A 25,274-nucleotide genomic window follows, 5' to 3' on the forward strand; every position below is an offset into this window, starting at 1 on the left:
ACTAGATCATTTTCATGATTAAAAAAAATATTTTAAAAGAAGAAAATGCCTGTTTTGGGTGCAATATTCAGAAAACTTTTACTTTAAAAAAATTCTTTTTAAATTTGGTACTCATCTATTTATCTACACTGAGATACATAACCAAGAGTTCCTGCTGATTTTACAATTCCTTTAGGTTATGTAATACATCTTATTCTGCTGATACTAAGTCATATGAAGCAGTATTTTACTGTATTGACATGGCCTGGCCAAGAACAACAAGGGAAAAGAAATAGCATTCAAAAAACGGCAAAATGTTTATGAATTCTAATCCTGTGCACATGAATAAATACATCTGACAAAGTGCAGAATCCCTGAAAAAAGGCCCTTTTGACCTCCCTAATCTGAGTTCAATTGCATGTTCAGTGTTGAGAAGCCAAAGTATGTCCTGCCAATGTTTTAAGCTCAAGTTTTTACTACATTTTGTTATTTGTAAAAGTGAAATCCCAGATAATAAGTTATAATTGCCCTATTAATCACTTGAAAAGGGAGTTTGGAGGGAAGTTAGGTTTGAAATTGCAATAATTGGTATCTGAAAGATTTCCTTTTTTTCCTTTCTTGCCTAGAGTTTACCATTTAAGACTACTGTGAAAACTGTGTGTATGTATTTTTTTTATGGGCCAGTACATGCAATATGCCTTATATATTACTTTTTCTAAAGGGATGAAATGTAAAACATCAATGTAGTCATGCTGTTAGTCATGATGAGCTTTGAACTGGAAAGAAATACAGAAAATCTGACCTTGGATTATAAATTACATTGTCAATGAAAGTGAGAAGAACACTTTCCTTCTCGAGTTATTTCAAATATCAAATTTTCATTTCCCTTTTTCAAATGAATTATATTGTACAAAACACTTGCAATTTTTCCATTTAAAAATTCTTTCTCTTAAGCTTTGTTCCTCCATGTACCAGACACACCAAAATGTACCTTTAAAAATTTCAATGTAACAAATCCATTTGTTACCCTTAAAGTAGCTTGTGGGAAATCCATATTTCTTGTTTTTACCCTTAGAAACCTCAGTGGAAAAAATAAAGACATAAATTGTTTAAACCTCTCTTTCTTTAGTTAATACTAACAACTTTTAGGGGATAAGGTAGTATTTAGGGTATTACAATAACTAATATTGTAATCAGATTTACTTGAAGACATCCAAATAATTTAAGTCCATTATATAGCCTCTATAGTCAAAATAACCATTTTAGTTATCACTCACTGCAGCTTCTGTAATTTTTAGCAATCTATACATCCACATGGGCTTGTTTATTAATGGGCAATGATTTTTTCAACCACCTTCTATTTCATGCCTGCTCTTTCTAGAAATGTAGAGAAGCAGGTCTCAAACTTTAATTGATGCCCTTCTAATTTCACTCATTGCTCTATGAAAGCATTCTTTTTGATTTCCAGAACTAGCACATGCAATACAATGGCCACAGGCCTCCTAGTCAAAGGAGAAGACAGGGGACAAGGGACACTCAATTTGCTTTAAATCAGCTCCACAAAACCAACTTGATTGTGTTCTGACATAGTCCTCTCTTAAAGAAAGAGACCACAGAGAAATTACTCCATCCTCACTGGAAATCCCCCCTTGGAAGAATGAGAGCAGAGATTTGAAGTGCAGAGATTACAGGAGCATAGAGAAAGCATCTCATATGAATGGGCACACTCAGAGAGAGCCAGTGGAATCTGTAATTTCCTTCCACATATTTGGAAAAGTAGTTGGCTTTTGCAGCCGGGTAACATTTCTTTCTGGGCCGGTCAATCATCCATGGAGCCGCAATCTACAACCTACTGTGATTTTCTGCACATCTGGCATAAGCCTTTATAATGCAAATATTAAAACCAGTCTTGTGTCCTAAAATGTTTCTATATTTAAAATCAAATAAGTAATCTGGGAAAATAGGTGACTACACACAAAAATTTTTTAAATGTTATCTGGAGGACAGAGTAGCTCACCATTAACTGATAATATAGAAGCATTTATTATATGCATGCCTTCATTGCCACAGATAAATCAACATTATGTTAGACTTTATTCTCTCATAAGAATCTCAGAAAAATTGTAGGATTTTAGAAAATTTTAGCCACCTTGAATCAGGTGTGATCTGAAACAGTGGTCAGTTGTTGACACTGATTATTAGAAAATTACAACCTTTGAGTTGTTGTGCTCTCAAATTATACAAGGGAGTACTTGAGTAGTGTTTGCATTTTCTCTCATGGCTTCTCTTCAAAATAAAAATGTATTTATTAACTTAAAAAAAGGCAAAATAATCTTTTTGAAGCACCATAGGTTTGTAAAATAATGATGACAGCAAAAGTTATTTGTTCAATGTACAGCAAAAAGGTACTCTTTTCTTCCATAAATATTACAGGGAAAGGCATGATTTACTGCTAAGAACACAACATAAATGACAGATTTTTAAAATGATTTTGCATATGTTTATTTTATGAGCAAAGTCATATTTCAAGTTCCTGAAAAAAGATAAAATATATGCAATAGTTGTAACATTTCTATACATTCACTATGAAAACTAAATGTAATTGATAACATTAATGGCTATACACAAAATTTGAAATATTTGCTGAATTGCAATTAATTGTTTGACAAGTTTGCCATGATCTGGAAGTGAACCTCAGAGCAATTTGAACTGAAATCTGCAGAATGGTCAGAAAACTCTATTGTGATTTAGTTATATGATGTGAAAAAAATAGAGACCTTTGGCTATTTAGATACAAGTTAAAATCTTAGATCTAATACATTCTGGCTGTGTGACTTTGGACAAAATTCTCGACCTCTTTGAGACTCACTACCACCATTCGTAAGATGGAAATAGTAACTGGATCAGCATAGAGAATTTTTTCCACTGAACTAACAGAGTCCTATGTGAAATCTCAAGATAAATTGTGCCTTGAGTTTTATTTCTTAATCAATATTTCAATGCTCAGTAGTTGGGTCAGAAGGCAGAGAATTCTTCTTCCCAAGGGTTATGTTTATTCATTTATTGAGCTCTGTCAATAATCTGATTGAGGGAAGTGCTGCAAGGATTCTATAACTACACAAGCCATAGCATATAAAGTGAGAATGTGTAAACTTAGCTAAGACTTGCCTTATTTCTGAGTATGTGGGGTTTAAGACAAAAGACTTTAAAATATGCATGCATACATCCCTGGACCATTACTCCTGCTCTTTTGTATTTTCAATTTTTTACCTCATTTCCTAGAAGGGCATTTACGCAGGTTTCTGATGCATCACAGATGGCTGTGAGATCATGTCCTCCTTCTAGAGCCAACACCACACGTCCATTAGCCAATGCCATCAATTGCTTCGTCAAATGACCAAAGCCTACCATAATACAAACAAAACATTTCCAAGTATTAATTTGAGAGAAAGTGACTAATAAAATCCAATCATTTGTTGAGCAATTATTCTGTGTATGTCCTTTCTCAGTGCTTTACACGTGCTGATTTATTTAATAGTCACAATAACTTTATGGGCTAGGTCCTATTATTATTTGTATTTTACAGATGAGGAAACCAAAGCCCAACACTACTGCAGCTATGAAGAACCACAATGGAGATTTGTACCCGTCTATCTGGCTCTTCATTAGTATATAGCACTGCCTCCCATGACAGTCTTTATGTCTCTGCATGAAAACTTGCATATTATTTGGCCAATATTAATAAAGCAAACTATCCCATTTGCTTGCCATATGCTTTCTATTTTCATCAACTGCCTTTAAAGTTCATCAAATTTAAGAGGAAGTTTTCTATATATCACATCAAACTACTTATCACATGACATTTTTATAGGTACTATTTTAGTATGAAATAATTGATAAATGCAAAAAATAACCATATATATGCTATAAAATATGATCATATGACAACACCTGCTCACTCACCTTCCAAGTTAAGGAAAATAACCTTAGCAATGCTTTTGAAGCCTTCTGTGTGTGTCTCTCCAATAGCATCCTATTCCTCCCTGGGAGAAATCATGATTCTGAGTTTGTGTTTATAATTTCTTTGCCATCCTTTGTTTGATTTGCTTGTTTTTTAAACATTTTAGAAATGCTTCTATACTTTTGCAACCTGCCCTTTTCACACAACATTCTGTTCACTCATCTCTGTTGAGAAGTGTAGCTATAGGTCTTTGCAGGCTAGTATGCCATTTTATAACACAACAGAATTTATTTATCCACTTTCCTGTTGACAGATATTTGGGTTAATTCCAGCTGTTTGTTATTACACACAATTTTACCTTGAACATTATTATATAATATATTATTCTGGCCTCATGCACAAGAGTGGAGCAGAATTGTTGGGTCTTAAAATCTGCTAAATAATGCCAGATTATTTCCAAGGACTCACACACAGAATAAACATTTAATTTTTAAAATCCATCTAATTCATTTTTATGTTTACATTATTCAAAAATGTAGCTTTTGTATTATTCTTTTTGAATTGGAAAACACATGATTTCTCTCATTTCTATAATATTTTTAATATTTCAAATATTTCTATGCCTTATGTTCAGCAATATCCATGAAAAGTTGAAGGAAAACCCTTGAATAGGAAGTGCATGCTCTGCATGGCTAGTGAACTGCTTTTGAGTCTTATTTCTGCTCTGCTCTTAAGTATTAATATTATATCTTTGTCTCAAAAGAAAGGAAATCCTCAGAATAGGGCTGATAGAACTAAACAAAGGTCTATGAAATTTTCAAGCACTGAGATCGAAACCAAATTTAGTTGCATCCATTGTGGAACAATGAAAGACTCCGATTTTGATCCTTGGAATGCATTGAGATATTCACCCAAAGAACCATACCAGCCAAGATTTTCAATTCTAGGTTATCACTTGAGGTTACCCATAAACAGGATGAGTAAATTTCCCCACTCTCTAGAACAGGAGTTCTTAACAAGGGATCCATGAGCTTGAATTGAAATAAAAAAAAAAATGTTATTCTTGTGGGGAGGTGTTGGTGCAGGTGTGATATATTTATTAAATAATAAATATATTATTATTTATTAGTAAGAGGTCCATGGTTTTCATCTGACTGGCAAAGGGGTCCGAGGAACAAGAAAGGTTAAGAATGCCTGATCTAGAAGCACTTAAATGTTGATTCTATCTGCTACTTTGATGGAAGTAAAAATTGTCACTTTAAAATTATCCCAAGGCTTTAAATAATTGGTCAAAAAATTCGAGGATAAAAAATGAAAATAAAACCCTGTTTTCAAGCATTTCAAGATTTCTCACTCATTTCTCCCACTGTGGATCTCTTGATGAGAGCAATAACAATCCTTTCCACAGGGACTGAAGAATGGGGCTGACCTCACTAAACTCCATCTTCTCACCTGGTCATTATACAAAGCATGGTAAGGGTTTAGAATATGTATAGTACACAGTTCTGATTTCTAATGCTTAGAAAACCTTCTTTGCCTAAGTCAATTAAAGTGGTAATTAGTTCCACTCTCAAAAAAATAAAAGCAAAACTTACTCATAGGCAAGTACAAATTTCTGTTAATCAAACAGCTAAATTTTCTAGTCACCATTTCCTAAAATCTAAACTGGGCCTGTAGTGATAATTTTAAAAGTTATAATAATATATCAAGCCAGTACAATGCATTTTTTATACTGAAGGTTCCTAGCAATTGAGAATTGGACTATTTAAAGTCACAACGGAACAGATCAAATCCCATGGATTAAAAGAGAGAGAGAAGAGTCTAAATCTGATTTAAGTTCACCCTTTCCTTCAGGAATGAAAAAAGTCCCATAAAATACCAAATTTAGAGGGATAGTAAAAAGTGGAAGGAAAGAGTGGAATGAAGCTAATCTTTGATCTCTTTCCAAATTCTTCTTTCTTTTACCTACGGGGTTTATTTCCATTCACATGTTACCCATGTGATCTCCGGAGTCAGAGATCCAGGCAGCGGAAATCAGAGTTATGTGCGCACAAAACGTTCTAGCAAAGTAAAGAAATTTACGAGGCCCATGTCCTCTCTTCCAATCAAAGTAAAGAGTTCAAGAATAACTTTTTAGTCCTCTTAATCTGAGTTCTACAAGTTCATTGCGCCTTACATTTTGGAAAGATTAGAGAAACCTGGGGTGGCTATCACTGACAAAGCAGTATTTTCCAGGACATGTTTCACAAGTTTCCGTGCAATGTGTGTATAATGTTTATTTGATTATAGTTCACTTAATATGTTCTTAACAGGCATGAGTGCCAATTTCATGTAATATTTTTTAATTCAGCCTTTATGAAAGACACAAAAGCACATCCTATTTGTCCCAATAAACTTAAAATAACCTGCACAATTGAAAAAGCATAACAAAGGCCTTAGCTGGCAGTGTTTTGCTCGTGTGGTTTGGAGTGTCCTGAAAATGAGGGCAATGGGGTAGGTGAAAAGAGCATCTGCATGGCACTGTGCATCGTGGGTGCAAGCATCACCTGATATGGGGCTGGAGCTGAGTTCTTAAGATCTGTCTATGCTTGTAGATTCTGAGGGGGTGGCAGAGGGCTGAGGGAGCAACTGGCCACCTGGGGCAACAAGATGGGCAGGTAGCATGCTCAATATAGAAGTATTTTGATATTTTAGCAGGGAGTATGGCCAAACCAGAGCATCCTATCTGAAAACCAGCCTTGGCAGCAGTCCCTACTATCTGTACTGACTATGACAGAATTCTCAAAGAAAGAGTTTCTTGTTTCAAAGAGCGATTTGGACCTTATGCTCTTTGGAGGAAATCTTTTTGAATGAAGTATTAAGAAAAACAACAGCAAAAATCAACATCATCATCATAAATCCTGTATGTAGCCCAGTTGTTGTAAAAAGATTTTACTCAGCATTACATTAAAATTGCAGAACTGATAACTGCCAAGACTGAGATGCCATTAAGGGAGAGAATTGGAAGGGTGCTTTCAGTTAGAAATCCTCTGTTCAGTTCTGTTGATTTACTAAAAGCAAATTTAATTTTGTTCCAGCTGAAAAAAATATTAAGCTGCTAAATATGGTAGCTGTTTTACAAATTATCAGTTTCAATTTGATTTTCTGACACTCTCCAGGGGTTTGTTTCAGCCTAAGAAATTAAAATGTTTCAGTATTTTTTTATTAGTTCTGAAAAGTTATCTGAAATGGGAAGTTTCTAGAGGAAGGATTGAAGATTAAACCTTAAGATATATATTTAATAACTAAAATGGAGCACAAAATGATTCATTCTTCAAAATAGCATGTTCAAAACTTCTCTCTTAATGTTCCTTAAGTAGTTCCTAGATAACAGTGGTGGCAAAACATGGAATGACTAGTATTTGAATACATTAATACCTATATGTATATATGTAAACATATTTATTTACATATCTCAAATAATATCCTTGAATATCCTTGTCTATGATGTAAATATCCAGTACTAGCAATTATCTGATTCCAATGTTACAATGTGTTATTTAAGGATGGAAAGAAGCCTGCTCTTTATATTGCTAAATTTCTTCTTTACCAAAATAAGGGATAGAGCATAAATAACAAAGCATTTAAAAGCAGAATGCTTTTATAAACTTGATCCTTTTCAAACCTATGTGCATTCAGTAATGCCTATTGTGGATAACTGGATAAATGAAAAGTTCTTATAGAAGCTTAGCAAAATAAGAGAATAATCTCTAGGATACTCCCCAAATGTGCCTAACATAAAACACAAATATGGTGATAGAGCTCTCTATGGGAGTCAAGAATGGAGGATTTTGCCATGAGTTAAATAGAGAATTCTCTCCAACCTATTGGGTTGAAACCCACAATTTAGGTACCATTACCACCCTGCCTACCTATAATAGATCACACTCTAGGGTCAGCAGACAGCTATCATAGAAAGGTATCTGGATCATGATTCACAAAGAAGTAGCAACACAAAGTGATTGCACAAATCTTTTTAGCTCTACTTGTAAATCTTCTAACTTTGCCTATGTTAGTCTCCCGCTCACTACAAGTCTTTCCCTACTATCAGTTTCTGTCTCTGCTGAGGGTAGATTCGAGTGAGACAGGAGGAGTGATCTGGGCTCTCCTTATTCCCATGCTGCCATTCAGCAGAGGTCGTGGTGTGCAAGTCAGCAGTAGTGACAGTCTCTGAAATATTTATATCAGTTTTGTAACTCTTTGTGATGTGCCTAAACAGCATCAATGAGAATGTGTTTACTTTTTAACAGGTGAGTTTCATTTGGGCCTGAAATGTTTGTAAGATTTCATTGCATATTTAAAATATAGTAGGGATGAAAGGAGCCATACATATCCATCCCGTTTTATTTTGAGATGAATTTTGCCCATCAACTGGCCTATTTTCTATAGTGACATCCGGAAAGGGTGACTGAAGACTGCATATGCAATGAAGCATAATTGCAAAAACTGTAGCCATTTTCCTATATCGCCACTGATACTAAGTTTTTGTGTTGTTCTTTTGGCAAATGCAGTCAGTCTTGAGTTGAGAGAGAAGTTTGGGTAGCATGTGGCAGTCTCATGTATTGTGAGACTCTCCAGCAAGACTTCAAAGCAGAATCTGATGGTTGCAGATGGGAGGAATGCTTTCCACAGAAATACCTTTTAAGACTCATGGTGCTGTAATTCATATGGTAGGCACTTGTGATTTGTTCCTGATGATGTTGGGATCATTTAACTCACAGAACCATTGTCGCTACCATAAAATCCTTTCATCTGTAGCCAAAAAGGTTTATTTCATGCAAATGAAAATTTTTCATTAAAGTATCACCTTAACAATGGGCAGAGATATATATTCTTTGGTCATGTTTAAAATGTAAATTTATGAACATATTCTGAAGATTCATTTCATGTTAAGATCTTTACTTATTTGATGTCCCAAGACTTTTTCCTAGTTCACTGAAACCGGAAATCAATTTTAGAAGAAATATGGAGATTATTATCATTGATTCTTTCAGTTGGCTTATTCCAAGCAGCCCTATAAATATTGCATATGTTTTAGAGAAGGCACTTTCAACCACAGTAAAAATCCTTTTACTGCTTTAATCAGTGACACTCCAGGAAGTCAGCTTATACATTCAGCACCTTTTGTATCCTAAACAAAATCTGAGACAATAATATACTCCAATATCATTATTTCTGAAAGTTGAAATGAAACATTTCTCCTCAAAGATTCCTGAGAATAAAATGGCAAGAAAGGTTGATTTGTGTTTTAATTATCCATCCATCCATTCACCCATCCATCCATTCACCCATCCATCCATCCCTGATCCATTTACAATCCAATAATTATTTACTAAATGCTTATATATGCCACAATTTTGAATATAAATCTGTTACTTCAGAGAGATATGTGTTATTGCAAAACCTATTTAAACCTCAGTTCCCTCACCTGTAAATATAACTAAATATTTTTTCTACTTCACCGAATTGAAATGGATATCTAATTAAAAGACACCTTAACAATATTATAAGCATGATACATCAAAAGAAGTCTGGCACATAGCAGGCACTCAGTATTTATTTTTATGGAATGTTAGGTTATTTATATGGTACTAGAATAAAAATTTTAAAAACAATGGAACTGCACAACACAAACAATAAATCCTAAGTTAAAGCATGGACTACAGTTAATAACACAATTACAAAAATGTGCTTTTATCAATTTTAACAAATGTATCACACCAATCCATGGTGTTAATAATAGTGTAGTATATCGGAATTGTGTATTTATTTTATGCATGATTGTTCTGTAAACCCACAACTTCTCTAATTAAAAAAATATTTAATCGTAGAATTTTACACCTAGAAAAGGATTTCACGACCAATTTATTTCAATTCCTTCATTTTAAGGATGAGGAAACTAAAACGCAGAAAAGTGAACAATCAACGCAAATAGTTAACAGCAGAGAGAGTTAGAATCAGATATCTCAAGACTGCCTCTTTCACTATTTCTTGCTGCCTGTTTATAGGTGTGTGATGATAATACCACCCACATATGTAGACACTAATTTCCAGTTAAAAAGGCACTACCTTAGAAAGAGTTCCTAGGGAGATACCCAATGGCTTTTTAAAAACCATTACTTTGGTGTATTAACTGTAAATAAACCAGATACATGTGAAATAAATTTCACTTCAAATATACAAGTATAAAACTAATGAGGAAAAAAAATATCCCTAGAATATGCTTTTGGACCTCATTGAACCATTCTTCCCCACTCCTCAACAAAATTGTTTTATGCCAAACCCCACTGCAACTTGATTTGCCAATCACTAGTTTTTACTGCTGTTTTCAATAATGCATCAAACACATGGGATCTATTCTCTCATCCAGGCTCATGCATAATTGGCCAAGTGGGATGGAACAAGAGCAGGACAGACTCGTGCTAAGCAATGATGATCCCATTACAGTAGTTCAAATTCAACCAATATTTCCTGAGCCCATACAGTAATAATACTTAGAGAAATGCAAGGATTAATAAGATATAGCTCCTACTTCTAAGGGGCAAAATGTGAGGGACATACACACAGATAAATATAATTAAGCTTAGATAAAGAGATCTTTTATAGAATAAACAAAATGTTACAAAGCTTAATAGAAGGGGGAACCACATCTGCTTAGAGGAAACTCAGAAGATCGAAGATGAGATACTTTTCAGCATTTGCAGTGTTATGAATTTGCAATCCTTCCCCTTGGTTTCTCATTTCTGGTACAGGAAGAATAATATTGTTAAGTTTAAATTAAATAATATGCATGAAACACATTCACTCTGCACATGGCACAAAGGCAATATTAAAAATGATTACTTCTTCATCTTGGGCTACCAGTCCTACTCATGATTTCTTAAAACTCTATTAGACAAATAAGCATTATCATCCAGACAGTATTATTCTTCTAATTTATTTAGATTGCCTATCAGTAAAATTAGCTCTAGAATTACTCAGATATGTTGACATGTGTCATATAGACTGTTGTTTCAGAAAGAGCAAAAAAATGATGAATGGAAAAGTGACTTTTGTGGCTTATTATTTCCAGACAATCCTGCTCTTTAAAATTCATTTCAAAAAGGCGAATTACCAACATTTGATTACTATTTTCAAATCTAGCACATAACTTGGTACATAGCACATGTACATGTTTATTGACGGAATAAGTGAATTTAGAATGAACACATTCTATTCAGGTTCCCTTATTCCACATCAGTTACAATTATAGTCAGTAGCCACAGTTCTAAGAATGACCTCAGTGACCATCGTCACGGGATAAGTCCCTCCCATTTGAATATGGGTGGAACCTGAGAACATGAGTTATGTATCACCCTGATATGGCAAAAGGAATTTTTGTTGATTTTGAGTAAATTGAAAGGGAGAATGTTCTGGGTGGGTGGGTGGTGGTGGTGGTGGTAATCTAATCAACATGCCCTAAAAGCCAAGCATTTTCTCCTGCTGGTGGAAGTTAGAAAGATTTGAAGCCTAAGAAGGACTGCTGAACCTTTACTTGTGTGAAGATGGAGGGAGTCCATGAGAAGGATTGTTGGTGATCTCCACCCAGCAAGGAAATGGAGACTTAAGTCCTACAGTTTCAAGGGAGTGAATTTCGGCCTTCAACCCAAAGGAGCTTGCAAGTAAAATCTTTCCAAGAGCCTTGATATTGGCTTTGTAAGACCCTAAACAGAGATCCCAGTTGAATCTGCCCAGATTTCTGACCCCTAGAACTATGAGATAATGAGTGGGTATTGTTTTAAGCTGCTAAATCTTCACACATCCCTGAATATATTGCATATCTAAGGGGAAAAAAGCAGTACCATAACTCCAGATTTTAAGATAAAAATGAGAATGTAAGGACAAGTTACATAGAAAAATAATGGTAACCACAACAATTCTAAATGTTTGTCATATGCCACTTTCAGGATTTTACAGATAAGTCTCATTTAATCATCTCCCCAGGCCTAGGAGGTAGCAACAGAGCATCCACTTTCTACAGAGAAGGAGAGACAGTTAGAGAAGTTGAGAAACATTCCCAAATTCTTACAGTTAGTAGGGGAAGAGCTAGTACCCACCTCAGGCTGTCCAACTCTAGAGTCTGAAATCTTAACCACTGAGTTTACTGCCTCTTAAAAATAAGTAAGAAGAACCCAAGACAATTTTTTTAAAAACATGTTTTCATTTAGAATGAGATGAAGTAACCAACTCTGTCACCATGTGGCTAAAAGGTCCATCTGTTCTCACTATTCTCCATCCATTTTCCCCCTAAGTGCCTCGTGTTACTATGTTGAGGGATAAGATGGGTACTTCAACAATGCCTGAAGAAATCATCAATTGGATCTGGGGGAAATGGGTTGTAGAAAGAAAATGAAGGTATGATGAATTTTCAGTTGTGATGATAACTGCAAATAGAGTCAGTGCTATTGGCTCTCTTTTACCCAGGACTGAAGCCAAAATTCATAGTTCGCTCTATGAAAAAGAATTTAAGAAACTCACTCCTGGATGGGTCTGAGATTATGTAGATTATGTGATGTTTCTCAAGCACATTTATAGAGCTGAGGACTCTACTAAAGAGATGTGGCCATTGGCACATTGGGTTGGACACTTACAAGGCTTTTCCAACAAATATATCTTGTGTTTGGTGAATGCTGGAAGGTCTTAGATGTCTAAAAAAAGCATAACAGCCATCTAAGTAATGGGCACAGATGCTGGCAGAAAATTCTAGACTCACTAAGGTAGAACAGTGAGTCCAACAGATCAACCACTCAACCATCCGTCATTGGCTTCTTAAAATTTTTAAGACTAAATTAAAACCCTTCAAGAAATGGTCTCTCTCTACTCACATCTTCTGGCCCCACATTCATTCTTACTTGACACAGATATACCTATATAAAGTTTGATGAACACTGTAATCAAATAATGGCCCACAATTCCAAGTCTTCATTGATGGAATTAACTTTCCAAATCCGTATCATTCTTATTTCTCATTTAATTTCAGTGTAAGTAGCATTCTGAACCCACTGTACAATCTAAGTGGTGTTCCTCAGTGCTCCTGGCACACTCTTTTCTCTTGCTCTAGTCTAAGTTTTCAGTCTACCCTATTAGGCTGTAAGTTGGAGAACAGGAACCACATCTTGCTTGACACTGTGTATCCAGTGCCTTGTGCAGTGGTAGACATTCTCAATAAACGTTACTTAAGTGAGTGATGAATAAATAGTAGAGAGGGTTAAAGAAGATTTTATGGACTTGGCTGCCTGTGTGGTGATAGCAAACATTTTCACGGTGCCTACTACGTGACAGACTCTGTGCTAAACACTTTATATGCATTAACGGGTTTAATTCTCAAAAAAAAAAACACATATGGGAGAGATAATGCTATTATTCACATTATAGAGTTAAGGAGAAAGACATAGAGAGGTAAAGTAAAATTGTCAAAGTAAAACAGCAGAGCTGGTTTAAAACCTCCACCTCCAGATATCATATTCTTAGCCATAATATACACTTTTTAAACTCAGGACACACAGTGAAATGGAGAGTACTTGTGCAGAATCGTGAAGAAAAGCAAGACCATGAAAAATGTTATGCTTTATACTCTTATGATAGATCTGCTACTGAATATCTATTTTCCTTTCTTTAAAACTGTTTTTTTTAAAGATGCTATGGCCAGTAAGAGTAGGGAAACTTTTCTCAGGGCTTGGGAGAAGGAAAAAGGTGTGTCTGGTAAAGGTCAATTTCAAAGAGGTATGATAACCCAAAGAGAAACCCTCTTGTCACAGATTCTTTCTTATCCAAGGTCTATAAAACTGATAAGAAATTTTGTGGATTTAATTTTACACAGAATGAAGATGAAGATCTCATATCTTCTAAAAGACTCAACAGAAAAACTGTGGCAAATTCATTCATTTGAGAATTTCCGTGGAGAAGCTGTCACTGGAACAGAGCTAGCAACTGAAGATATAGTTAGGAGCTAAACAAAGGTGGTCCCTGCCATTATATTGATTATAAATTAATTTTAGTGAGAGCTGACATTGCCACCTACCCTGCTAGGTGCCTGAAGCCTATTATCTCATTTAATCATTATACAACTCCCCAGGTGGGGAAAAACTTGCCAAGCCACTAGGCTCAGTCAGTGGCAAAGCTGTGATAAGAATCTAGGTCAGTCGATTCCAGGATCTGTCTTTAAAATCACTTTGCATGGAGCTAACTCCAAAAGACACCCAAGCACTATTTAATGAATTAGTGCTGCAGTCACAGCAACAATCCTTTCTAAACAACAATTCTCAAATGTTAATGATTAATTGTAACCCATCCTTTCTTCTCAAGCTTTAACTTAGAGTAAATATCCATTTTGAGTCTTCCAATATTTATTAGTTAGAAAAGACATGTGCCACACCTACCTCCTCAAAAATTACATATAAAAAAACCTCAGATTCCTCTCCAAACACACCCTTGGACCTACGCTTGTATTTCAATTCCAGCTCAGCATTCATGATGACAGTGCTTCCTGAGTTCAGCTCCGATAATGATGGTCATGGCAACATTTGTAGTGACCATTGCCAGAAAATTTATCCTATTTGTTGTTATGGTTACTTCGTGGCTAATATTTTTTAAACTGATATTTACAGCAAGCACATTGCCTGACCCATAATTCCCAAAGTTATTTGGTCTTTTCTTTATTGAAATGTCTTTTCTTTTTTTTAGGAGTTATCGTGGATTGAACCTGGGACCTCATACCTGCAAAGCAGGCACTCAACCACTGAGCCACGCTCACTTTTCTCTAAAAACAAACATACAACAACAACAAAAACTCATCAACAGAAGTCCCACTACTGAATCATCATAGTATATATTCAACCAAAACAGATGGATATAAATAAGTCATATGATAATTCATCCTCAAAATGCCTGGTAAGAGTCAGCTAAATTTTGACGGTTTGTTGAATAGTAGAAAAATAAATTATTCTCTTCTAAGGAAAATGGGGACATATGTCTCTTTGCCAAAACATTCCTAGGAATTGCATTTCCCAAATAGCCTAGGTTTTTAATTTCAAGACCAAAATACCTGATTTTAAAAGATAAGTATCTACCCTCTGGGCAAAACTGATGATTTCTTGTTTTTTTTCTGCCATAAAAGGAGGCTCAGGAACCTTCCAAATTATAGGTTTCAAGCAACCATTTAATTTAGATTAAATTAGACAGCAATTGTATGTTAAATAAATATGAATTGGCTCCAAATGTATTTGTTAAAGATTAAGAATTCTGTAATACATAGGCTTCTATTACATATTTGTTAATGCTGATTTTAAAAATCATTTAACTGAAATGCTTAAAGAACATTTACAAAGGAAACAGCATTTAGCAAAACCCATGAGAATCTAATGCTTTTTTCATAAACCCAATAGGATAGTTCTTTAAAAAGCCACCCATTCCCCAACACTGTGGCAGAAAATCTGCAGTACAAACATTGCCAGGTTCCCATGCAGTCTTTACAAATGCCATGGATCTACTTGCCAATACAGATTTTTTGAAGGCTTTATTGCAAATAGCAAAATATTTTCATCTGCCTTGAAAAATTATTGAATGAAAATAAATATAGATAAAAATAGGAACTCACTCATATATTCATCAGTCACCCCAATATAGCCATAATGCTTTGGAGAAGAAGTTGAATAATCCAAACTGCATTGTCTCAGGTTTGTTATCCTGCATTTTTTCCCCCTACTTTCTCACATTGGAGGCATGAGGCATGAAAAAGGAGCCTTCCCTTGATCATACTAGAGGCCTTGTATCTTAAGGTTTTGCTCAATTTTCTTCATGAATAAGGGCTAATAGGCAAACATAGCAAAATACTATATAAAACCTTCATAACTGTAACACAAAGTACTTCAGGGAGGGTGGTAGCATTTCAGCCAAACACTTCAAGACACTTAAGGGATCTGAAAGAAGGTGCAAGACAGTGGGGTTGAATGTTGAGAGAATGAAATAAGCAGGGGCCGGATTCAGGATGGGTAGAGCAAAGATGTAAAGGAGTTGCCGGAATTTTGGGAACAGGCTGGGTATATACCAGCCTAAATGAAAGAATATAATCTGCAGGTAATTCCAGAATTATTAGAATAGGGAAGTCATGAAAATCTTTCAACAAGAGCCTGTAATGAGATTAGATAACCGGTTTTCAAACTAAAGATGTTCACAAATGCACTAGGCTTGGAATCAAACTGCACTGCACTTGGAAAACACAATTCATCTTGGTCTATTACTTCCCCCTAAGAGTACCAGTTCAGACTAATCAAAAATACTTAAAATTTCAGAATCAGTCTATTAAGTGAAAAACATCATCTACAAACTGTGGGAATTGTATTTAGGTATGACTTGCAGAATTTTTCTTATCCTAATTACAGGTATTATAGCTTCAGAAACCATAGCAACTTAATGTCTCAAATTACCCAAATAATGATAGATTTTTTTAAAACTTCGAAATGACTATTAAATGACTAGGGTTTTTATCACAACCATCAGATCTCAAAAGAATTATATAACTCACCATAGTAATTTTCAAACTCAGAAAAATTCATTGAAGAAAAATTACTTCTTTTAAGAGACACCCAGATGGCCTCTGTCAGCTGCTTAAGTCTTCCCAAGGTAATTGTTGATTCTTATTTTACCTAAAGAATTGTAGTTGCTAGAAAAGATCTTTTAATCTGTCTTCAGAAGCATCAGTGACAAAACTAGTGTGGCACCACTGATTCTGAATTTTGATCACATTGATCAATAACTATAATGGACATTATCGACCAAGTTCTGGTTTAAGTTCTGTCACCAGCTGGATAAAGTCAATTCCCATGTCTAGGCTTTAGTTTCTCCCAGCATTAAATAAAATGATAGGACTAGATCAGTATTTCTTAAAGTGAAGTTCTCCTCTGGCTCATCAGAATCACATGGATGTTTGTTGAAAATGAAGATTCTTGAGCTTCATTCCTGAGCAAGTTTGAGTGCAAATCTCTGGGGTGAGACTCAGACTCTGTCTTTAAAATAAGGCCCTCAATTGATTCTTAAGTGCATCCGAAGGCAGTGTCTTCTTGAAGGCCTCTCCCAGGTTTGCCATTTGTGTTGATCCTTTCATATCTCTTATAAATTTGTAGTGGTCAACAATTTAAGCTTGACAACAAATAAATACACAAACAAAAATCTGGTATGGCTTTATTTTATTTACCTACAAGATAAATACAAATTAAAATCAAAATTATAGAGTGCATTGTTACTCCAGAGGCTTCCATGAAATTGGATGGGAAGTAGCATGTTCAACCAGCCTGCCCTTTTGCCTCTCCCTTGTCTTGGGTTGCACACAGTGCTATACTCCTTTTTCTCTAGTCCCCGTCACATCTGCTTTCAGGAAGGGCCCTGACACACTGAGTTTGTATCAATGGTTGTCTTTCTCAGGAATCTTTAGATCTGGGGGCCTCATCTCAATATTAATATGTATTACACTCCTAGTAAAGTGTCTGGCCCATGGTAAGAGTTATAAAACTGTTAATTCTGGAATTATAAAATGTTTTTTCCTCTATTAGAAAAATTTCATAGGTGGAGCTATGCCCTTGTTCTCCCAAAATATAATCTTAGAAGGAACTATTCTACTAACATTTAAGCCTAAAACTTGTTACCACCATTTTGGTTACTCTAATGATGAATTACAAAGAGTAAAATGTCAATATAACATCATGATAACAAGTGGTTCCTTGTAAGCAATAGTACACAAACTGACAACGTAAGTGCCTTTCTGACTTCAGGTGTCTAAAGATTTTCCCAGAGTGTATTTATTTTTATTTTAAATTTATTTTTTAGGATTAGGCCCTTGAATTGATCAAGACTTATTATTTATTAGTGCAAGCATTTACCAAAGAAAATTTTACATTGTGCTTGGCCTCTTTAAAAACTTGATTTGAATAATTTATAATTACAAAACATTATAAGACAAAAAGAATTTGGGCTGTGTTGAAATAACTAAACAGGTGGCAGACTTGGCCCAGTGGTTAGGGCGTCCACCTACCACATGGGAGGTCCACGGTTCAAACCCCGGGCCTCCTTGACCCGTGTGGAGCTGGCCATGCGCAGTGCTGATGTGCGCAAGGAGTGCCGTGCCACGCAGGGGTGTCCCCCGCGTGGGGGAGCCCCACGCGCAAGGAGTGCACCCCGTAAGGATAGCTGCCCAGCACGAAAGAAAGTGCAGCCTGTCCAGGAATAGTGCCACACACATGGAGAACTAACACAACAAGATGATGCAACAAAAAGAAACACAGATTCCCATGCCGCTGACAACAGAAGCAGACAAAGAAGAAGCAGCAAATAGACACAGAGAACAGACAACCGGGGGTGAGGGTAAGGGGAGAGAAATAAATAAATAAATAAATCTTAAAAAAAAAAAAAGAAAGACCTAAAAAGTAAATCTGAGAGACCTTGATTCTCAATGGAAAACACCTTTTCAAACCTCTGGGATTAAAATACAGGGAGTTATTGTGAAACCTGGTTATACTGCCACTATTGAACACAACACAAAAGGTAGATTCTTAGGATACTTGATAATTTTAATTGTTTTTTTCAATCAAATAATTAGATCTACTAAAGTATAGATTTCCGTTGAAACAACTGAGATGGGGCATTTGTGGGAATATATGTCAAACTAGCTGTGCACAAATACTGTAGCCAAGAATATGTGAACTTGTTAGTGGAGGAGAGCCAGAAGATAAACAAGGTGACAAATGCTAGGGTTATTTTGGTGGCTGAATTTATGGGTAGCTTTTAATGATTGCCTGAAAAAAGCCATGAATGCTTGTATCTATTCTTGGTATAAAATATGGGAAAACCTGCAAATATTGCAATTTATTCAAATATCTCATTTGCACAAATTAGCATATATACTGTTTCTTTCATGTTACTCTGTCTATATCATTACCATTTTTAATATCCCCTGCTTTATGAAACACTTCTCAGCTGGCCTTGGGACACCACTGTCCCAGGTTTTCTGCCTTCCTCTCTTCTGTGTCTAGTTGCTGGCTCCTCTCCTTCCTTCCACCTGAGAATATGTAGGTACAAAGATTGCCCTTGGCTCTCCTCTCTCCCTATATCAGCCTTTCCATCAGTGAACACTTTCACTATCACAGAGTCACATTATCACTAAGTCAAAGCCTGAAATCTTCACTTCTCTTCCTTTCCTAGCTATAATCTTTAAGCACAAATTGCCGGTAGGGCATTTCTTTGTAAGTCTTGCTCTTTACTCAATTGAACATGCCTAAATATTATCCATTATCCATCTTCTTCAGCTTCTCCTGGTGTCCCTATTCCTGCCAATAGATCAGAAAGATGTGACATTTCAGAGTTTGTCAATTATAATGCTTAAACCACATGGCTTGGCATAAAGGCCCTACATAATCAGCTTCATCTAAAGATGCCATCGTTGTCAAATTTTCTTTTCTGAATAGGCTGTAGGCTTTTCTTAGGGAGAGTGCACTGGATAAGAGCACAGCTTTTGGCAGTTGAATTCCATCTTTCACTCTCATTAAGTGGAATCTCAGTCATGTCTCTTAACTTCTGAGTCTCCATTTCTTCTTCTGCAAATTAGGGGTGATAACATCTAAAGTTATAATGAGCACACGGGATAATGCATGGAAATTACTTAACACAACGCCTAGCAAATTGTTGTTGGGAATCACTGTGACACAGTCGCTTATGTCATTCTTTCCACTGCTTCTCCTCTTCTTCTCATCTATGTCTAACCCATCAATAAGATCCAGATCTACAGTCTCACCATTATACTCAGAGAAATCTCCTTCATCCTCACACGATTTGCCTACAGAATTTGCTTAATCAGATATTATCTTTTCTTGTCTCACTTCCCCCCCCCCCAATTTGTGAGATTCTGAAAGAATGAGTCAACATTCCAGTTACTTAGTATGTCAGCCAGTGACAAATACAGTTGTATTTGTTGAATAAACAAGATGTAAGTTTCCCCATACATGTGTTCAGTGAGACTTTTTGACTGAGCAGTGCCCACGCTAGGATCTAAGTTCTCAGACACGACTAACTGCAAATATTGTGACCATGTTTGAGCCAGGGAGACCAGGGCTCTGGCATTCTTTTTACTCTTTTCCAAGGAAAATATAAAGATTTTATATGTGTTAACTTTGAACATATTTCAGCTCACCTTTACAGACTATTTTCTCCCCATCACAAATGCACACAGGACTTCTAAGACAATATTGAAAACCGAGTGTACGGTCTCCTTTGTTTGGGCATTATATACTCTCAGAATGAAACTTAGCATGAATAAAAACATGGACTCCACCCCAGCAATGCTTGAGAAAGTCTCTCAAGGTCCGGAAATAAACATTCTGGGATGCTCTGCAGGCCAGATGTGGAGCCTGTGGGATGGCATTGTTGGAGAGGAGAAAAAGGACTCAAGCCCATTAACTTTAGGATATGCTCAGAATTGCTTGCTTTTCTCCTCTTTTCTTTGCACATATGCAGGAGGAAGTCCTTTGCTCCTGGCTGCCGTTTTCCCACACTTCCTGCCTCTCTGTTAATTCTATTAAAGGAAGATGGTGGAGGTAGATTGAGAATAATGGCTCAGATAGGCAGGTAGAAAGTAGCGCCTAGACACAAAGCATTTATGTGCCTGTTTCCCTCTGAAGTCCCAAAGCTTCAATACCCATTTCATTGTCCACGAAACTGAATTTATCAAAATTTGACACCTCTGTACTAGCTGCGTTTGTTCGTTTCTTGAGCAAACCACATTACCATTCTGAGCCTCACTGTCCTCATTGCAAAACTAAGTTGTTTTAGATGACATCAAGTACCTTTGAATTTGTGATTCTTCATGAGTGAAGGACTCACCTTTACCCCCATATAAACATCTCCCCATGTCAAGCTCTAATTTCCCTCATCAGCCCTCTGAGAAATGGCTGCCAAGTTTCTGGCTAGTGACTGACGTTTCAAATCCACGCTAGTGCACTTTCAAACACAAACCATACCCGAGCCTTTCTTTGTTCTTTGGAGATGTCTGTCTCAGTCAACCCGAGAAAATGCAAGAACAGTCAAATGCAGGTGTTTGGGCATGGCCTAACAACTAAGGTTCTTTGTCTTTGTCTCCTTTTTTGAGGGGGAATCTGTTTTAATGTACAGAAAATGTCACAAAGGCTGATCCTAAAGTCTTGACACCCCCTCTGATTGTCTGAAATTCCCTCTGAAGTCCTTGGGAATCCTACACATTTTAGGCTCAGACCCATAATTGGTAAATGAAGAAAAATCCATGGAAACAGAATTTTGAAGTTAACAAAGGAAAAATACCCACCCCAAAATACATAAAAAATGATTTTGTTGTTGTTGTTGTTGGAAAAAATGAGAGTTTAAATAGCACATTTATTTCGTTTTAATTTCTGGGCTGTCAGACATCAGCTCTGAAGTCCTGATTCGGAACACATGCAGGCTCCCTTTGAAGTTCTGGCTGCTTTTTTAGCAATGGTAGAAAGATATAAAGAAATTAAACTGCAACATAATCATAAAACACCACTTCTGGACTCCTGATTTACAAATTGTCATTTTTCCATTTTTCAGGTCTTCCTTTTCAAAGTTTCATTGTGGTGCATACCTTTTTTAAAATTTTCTGTCTTTAGCACAGTCTTCTGCTCTCCTTTTCCCCTTTAAAATAAGGCATTCTCCTTTCATTTAATCCACTGAAAAAATAGTTTATTGTGGTTTTCTGAAGACAAGAAAGGGGCTAGAAATCCAGAGCAATATGCTAAATGAAACCTTTTTGATAAAAACCAAAGTACTATAAGGTTTAGCTACCAATTTTCTTGGCATAAATACAAAAATGTACCTTAAATTTCCAGGCAATCTAAAGAAAATGTCTATTTGATATTCATGCTCTAATTACAAGAGATTTCAAGGACACAATTTGGTCTGGCAGATGCTATATTTGAAAACATGCACACATACTTACAAACACAAATTGATTTAATGTTGTCAGTCAATGGTCATATGAAATGAATTTGAACACAGTACATGGGAATTTTATAGCCTCTCATAACTAAATGCAAATATGAACAAGCTAAAAGCTTCTTAGTCTCTAAAATCATCTTCTTCATTCCATATTTTTTCTATAACCTCATTTTTGTTTTGTCATATAAAAGATCACAATATTTACTGTTTCCAAATACTACTCTACTTTATTCCACCTCTTTCTATTTTATAGTAAAATCCCTACTCCAGGGATTCTTCTGTGCTATGTTCTTGATGGAAACTTCAAAAATTATGTTTGTTTCTAATATATTGACCTTCAATACACCATCAGTGACTTTTTATTATCTTTTATGTCAAGTTCCAAGCCTATACAGGCAAAGTGAAGTGGGAAGTTTAAAGAACTGTCCCCATCATTGGTGTGCTGAGAACTGCACCTACTGGTTCATGAGATGTGATTGTCAAACTTTAAGGAGTTTTGTGAGCTTGGTGTTAAGCACAACTGTTCCTAAAAATTAACTTCTTTGAACTCACAATTAAAAAATATATATTATATAGTATATATTGAGCATATATAAAGGTAATATATACTCAAAACTCATCATTTTACTGTATTTTGCTATTATCTATGAGGTTATTTACTTTTATTGTATCTAGATGCTAACAATACTATATGTTGTATAGTATTGCTGATTCACATGTCTTCTCAACTCATGTTCAATGACTTCATGTTGGTAGCCTGAAATTAGCAGGTGGGAATATTCGCACCACAGTCCTTTTCATTTATTTTTGAAGAGCCGGTTTGTAAGATTTTACCAGAACACCACCACTCACCCAGTAACTGAATTATTCAGAAGAGCTAGTTTGCAGTGATAATTTTATCTTTGTATTTTATCTTGAGTAATTCAAGTAAGAAATGGAAGCTGAAATGTACTTTTCTCAGGTTTCCTTTCTTGAGGGGATATTGAAGGGAAGAATTAGGATTTACACATCTATTTTCAGTTGCCTACAGCCTGCGACTCCTCCAGTGTCCCTAAACTGCATCCTATTATTTAATCCCCTCACTATTAGTCCATGCCTTCGTTTTCTTTTTACATTCCCAACTCCCAAGCCTCACTTCTCTGGAATAAAATTGCATTTTCACATCTACTGAATCACTGTTCCAAGCTTTAAGGAAAACGTACATACTCTATCATGTCAATAGTAATTAGGAAGGATGGTGTAAGATTTCTCTTATTTTCTGGCACAGGATCAGGCACATGTGCTACAAATGAAACAGAAAGAAAATTATACATATATTTTTTTTTAAAAGGAGGGGGTGGTAAAGTGTGTATTGCTATGTCATTACCTTAGAATCTTGGACTATATGTGTCTAGAAGGGAGGTACCAAGTATGTCAAGTAGCCTAATCCCTTAAGTATTAAATAATCATCAGATGGATTGCCAGACTTCCTCCCATCCTACTTTGACAAAGGCCTCCATCTACAAATGAAAAACATTTCTATGTCAAGTAGTTTAAATTCTATTATTCTGATATGAATGACTGTCTTGAATACAAACAGATTTTAAACATAGAAAATTAAGATCTCTTTCTCCAATAAGGATGTGGAAGAGATTTGGATAAGAAGAAGAGAGAGTCTGACCATGAAAAGTAGCCATATGTTGAAAAGATTGCATTATTCATGTATACTAGCATAGCCTTTGGTCTAGCCCTTATCCCAAAATGAGAAATAGAACATTTTAAAACAGAGAAAATGTTCATTTTGATATGCTGCCAATAATTAGATTTTGTTTTCACTAAAAACACCTCTCCAGGTAGTTTAAATATTTAAGATTAATATTATTTGCAATGCAGGGATAAAAACAATTATAAAACATACCATCTAAATTCTGGTGTAATGTCATTTTCAGGGAACTTGTAAAACTGGAATACCTAAATCACGGGCCTGTCTAAGTTTAACATAGATATGTATTGTTGTAACTTCTAAGCAATCGAGAGTTACTCTATTTTTAAAAAATAATCCTTTCAACTTATATCACATATGGTTTTATTTTATTTTATTTTTTAATCTTCAAATCACACCAGTGTTTCTCAACCTTAACATTATTGGCGTTTTGGACCAGATCGTTCTCTGCTGTGGAGCCTGTGCTGGCCTCTACCCAGTAAAGGCTAGGAGCATCCCTGAACTCTAACATCCAAATGTTAACAAAACCGCATCACAAAATCACCTTCAGTTGAGAACCACTGCATTAGACTGATTTTTGGCTCTTACCTTATTAATATTTTCTGAGTTGGCTTAAATGAAAAGGAAGAAAAAAATCTATAATAATAATTCTTCCATTTACTGGTTATTTTTGCAGTTTTCAAAAGTTTTAAAATATGATTTCATTTAAATCTCATAACAACTTGGTAATATAGGTTTTTCTGTCCATTTTTACTAATGAGAAAATTGAAAATAAGAGAGGGAAATAGCTTCCCAATTATCAACCAGATACTGAGCTGGATATCAAATTAGCTTTGTTTAATTCTGAAATTTATATCAATGTGTTCAATGAATAATTACTGAGTACTGACTATGTAAAGGCAGTGTAATTCGTGTGGTTCTCAGCTTCTATGCTATACTTATTTCTAGGATATTAATCTTTTCTAAGAAGATTCATAAATTTGTAAAGTACAAAAAAAAAAAAAAACACCTCAAAATGTTTCTTGGAAAAGGAACTATCTTTACTTAAAAAAATACATTGATAAGCTATTTAAGGGTGAGAGATAAAACCCAGATCTTATGGGTTAATGAAACAAAGCAACAACAGAAATAGCTGAACTATTCCCCACAAGAAATTTGAGGGTGATGGAAGAGAGATGGGAAAAGAGAAGAAGGAGTGTAATGACTTTGCAACCTATCAAGAGATCATAGCTTAAATTGCAGAATGTCTAAAATACTTTTAGAAGTGGAAATGTTGCATTTTCAGCTCATCTCAATGTAAATTCCTCCAACTTCCCTACAGACAAAAAGGCTTTCAAAACAATCTGCATGTTTGCTTCTTCACAGAAATTAAGAGAAGTGTTGAATTCCATATTCAGTTGGTATGTCCAAGATAAGAATGACACTGGCAAGGTATGACAATAATCTTTAATGTGTGCTTACAAACACTAGCAGTTGTACAGAACTAAGACAACCAACCATGAGACCATAAATTTTTACTGTCCTCACCTCCTGAACCCTGGACATTTGTATAATATTGGGGAGGAAAAATGGGTTTTCTAA

General features: G+C 35.5%; 1 protein-coding gene across 8 annotated transcripts in view; it reads right to left on the bottom strand.

Moving 5' to 3' along the window:
• The window catches only part of HDAC9 (histone deacetylase 9), a 996,672-nt gene that overhangs the window by 59,847 nt on the left and 911,551 nt on the right, over positions 1-25,274 (bottom strand). For all 8 annotated transcript variants that reach the window (XR_011648800.1, XR_011648799.1, XM_071215127.1 and 5 more), the window contains one exon: positions 3,250-3,383. Coding sequence is in view for 6 of the 8 variants with exons in the window: in XM_071215127.1 (XP_071071228.1) it covers positions 3,250-3,383 (134 nt within the window). In the remaining 2 variants the exon portion in view is untranslated. The remainder of the gene's footprint in view (positions 1-3,249; positions 3,384-25,274) is intronic.

The sequence above is a fragment of the Dasypus novemcinctus genome, chromosome 5 (assembly GCF_030445035.2).
Source record: "Dasypus novemcinctus isolate mDasNov1 chromosome 5, mDasNov1.1.hap2, whole genome shotgun sequence".
In the NCBI taxonomy this organism is placed as follows: Eukaryota; Metazoa; Chordata; class Mammalia; order Cingulata; family Dasypodidae; genus Dasypus; species Dasypus novemcinctus.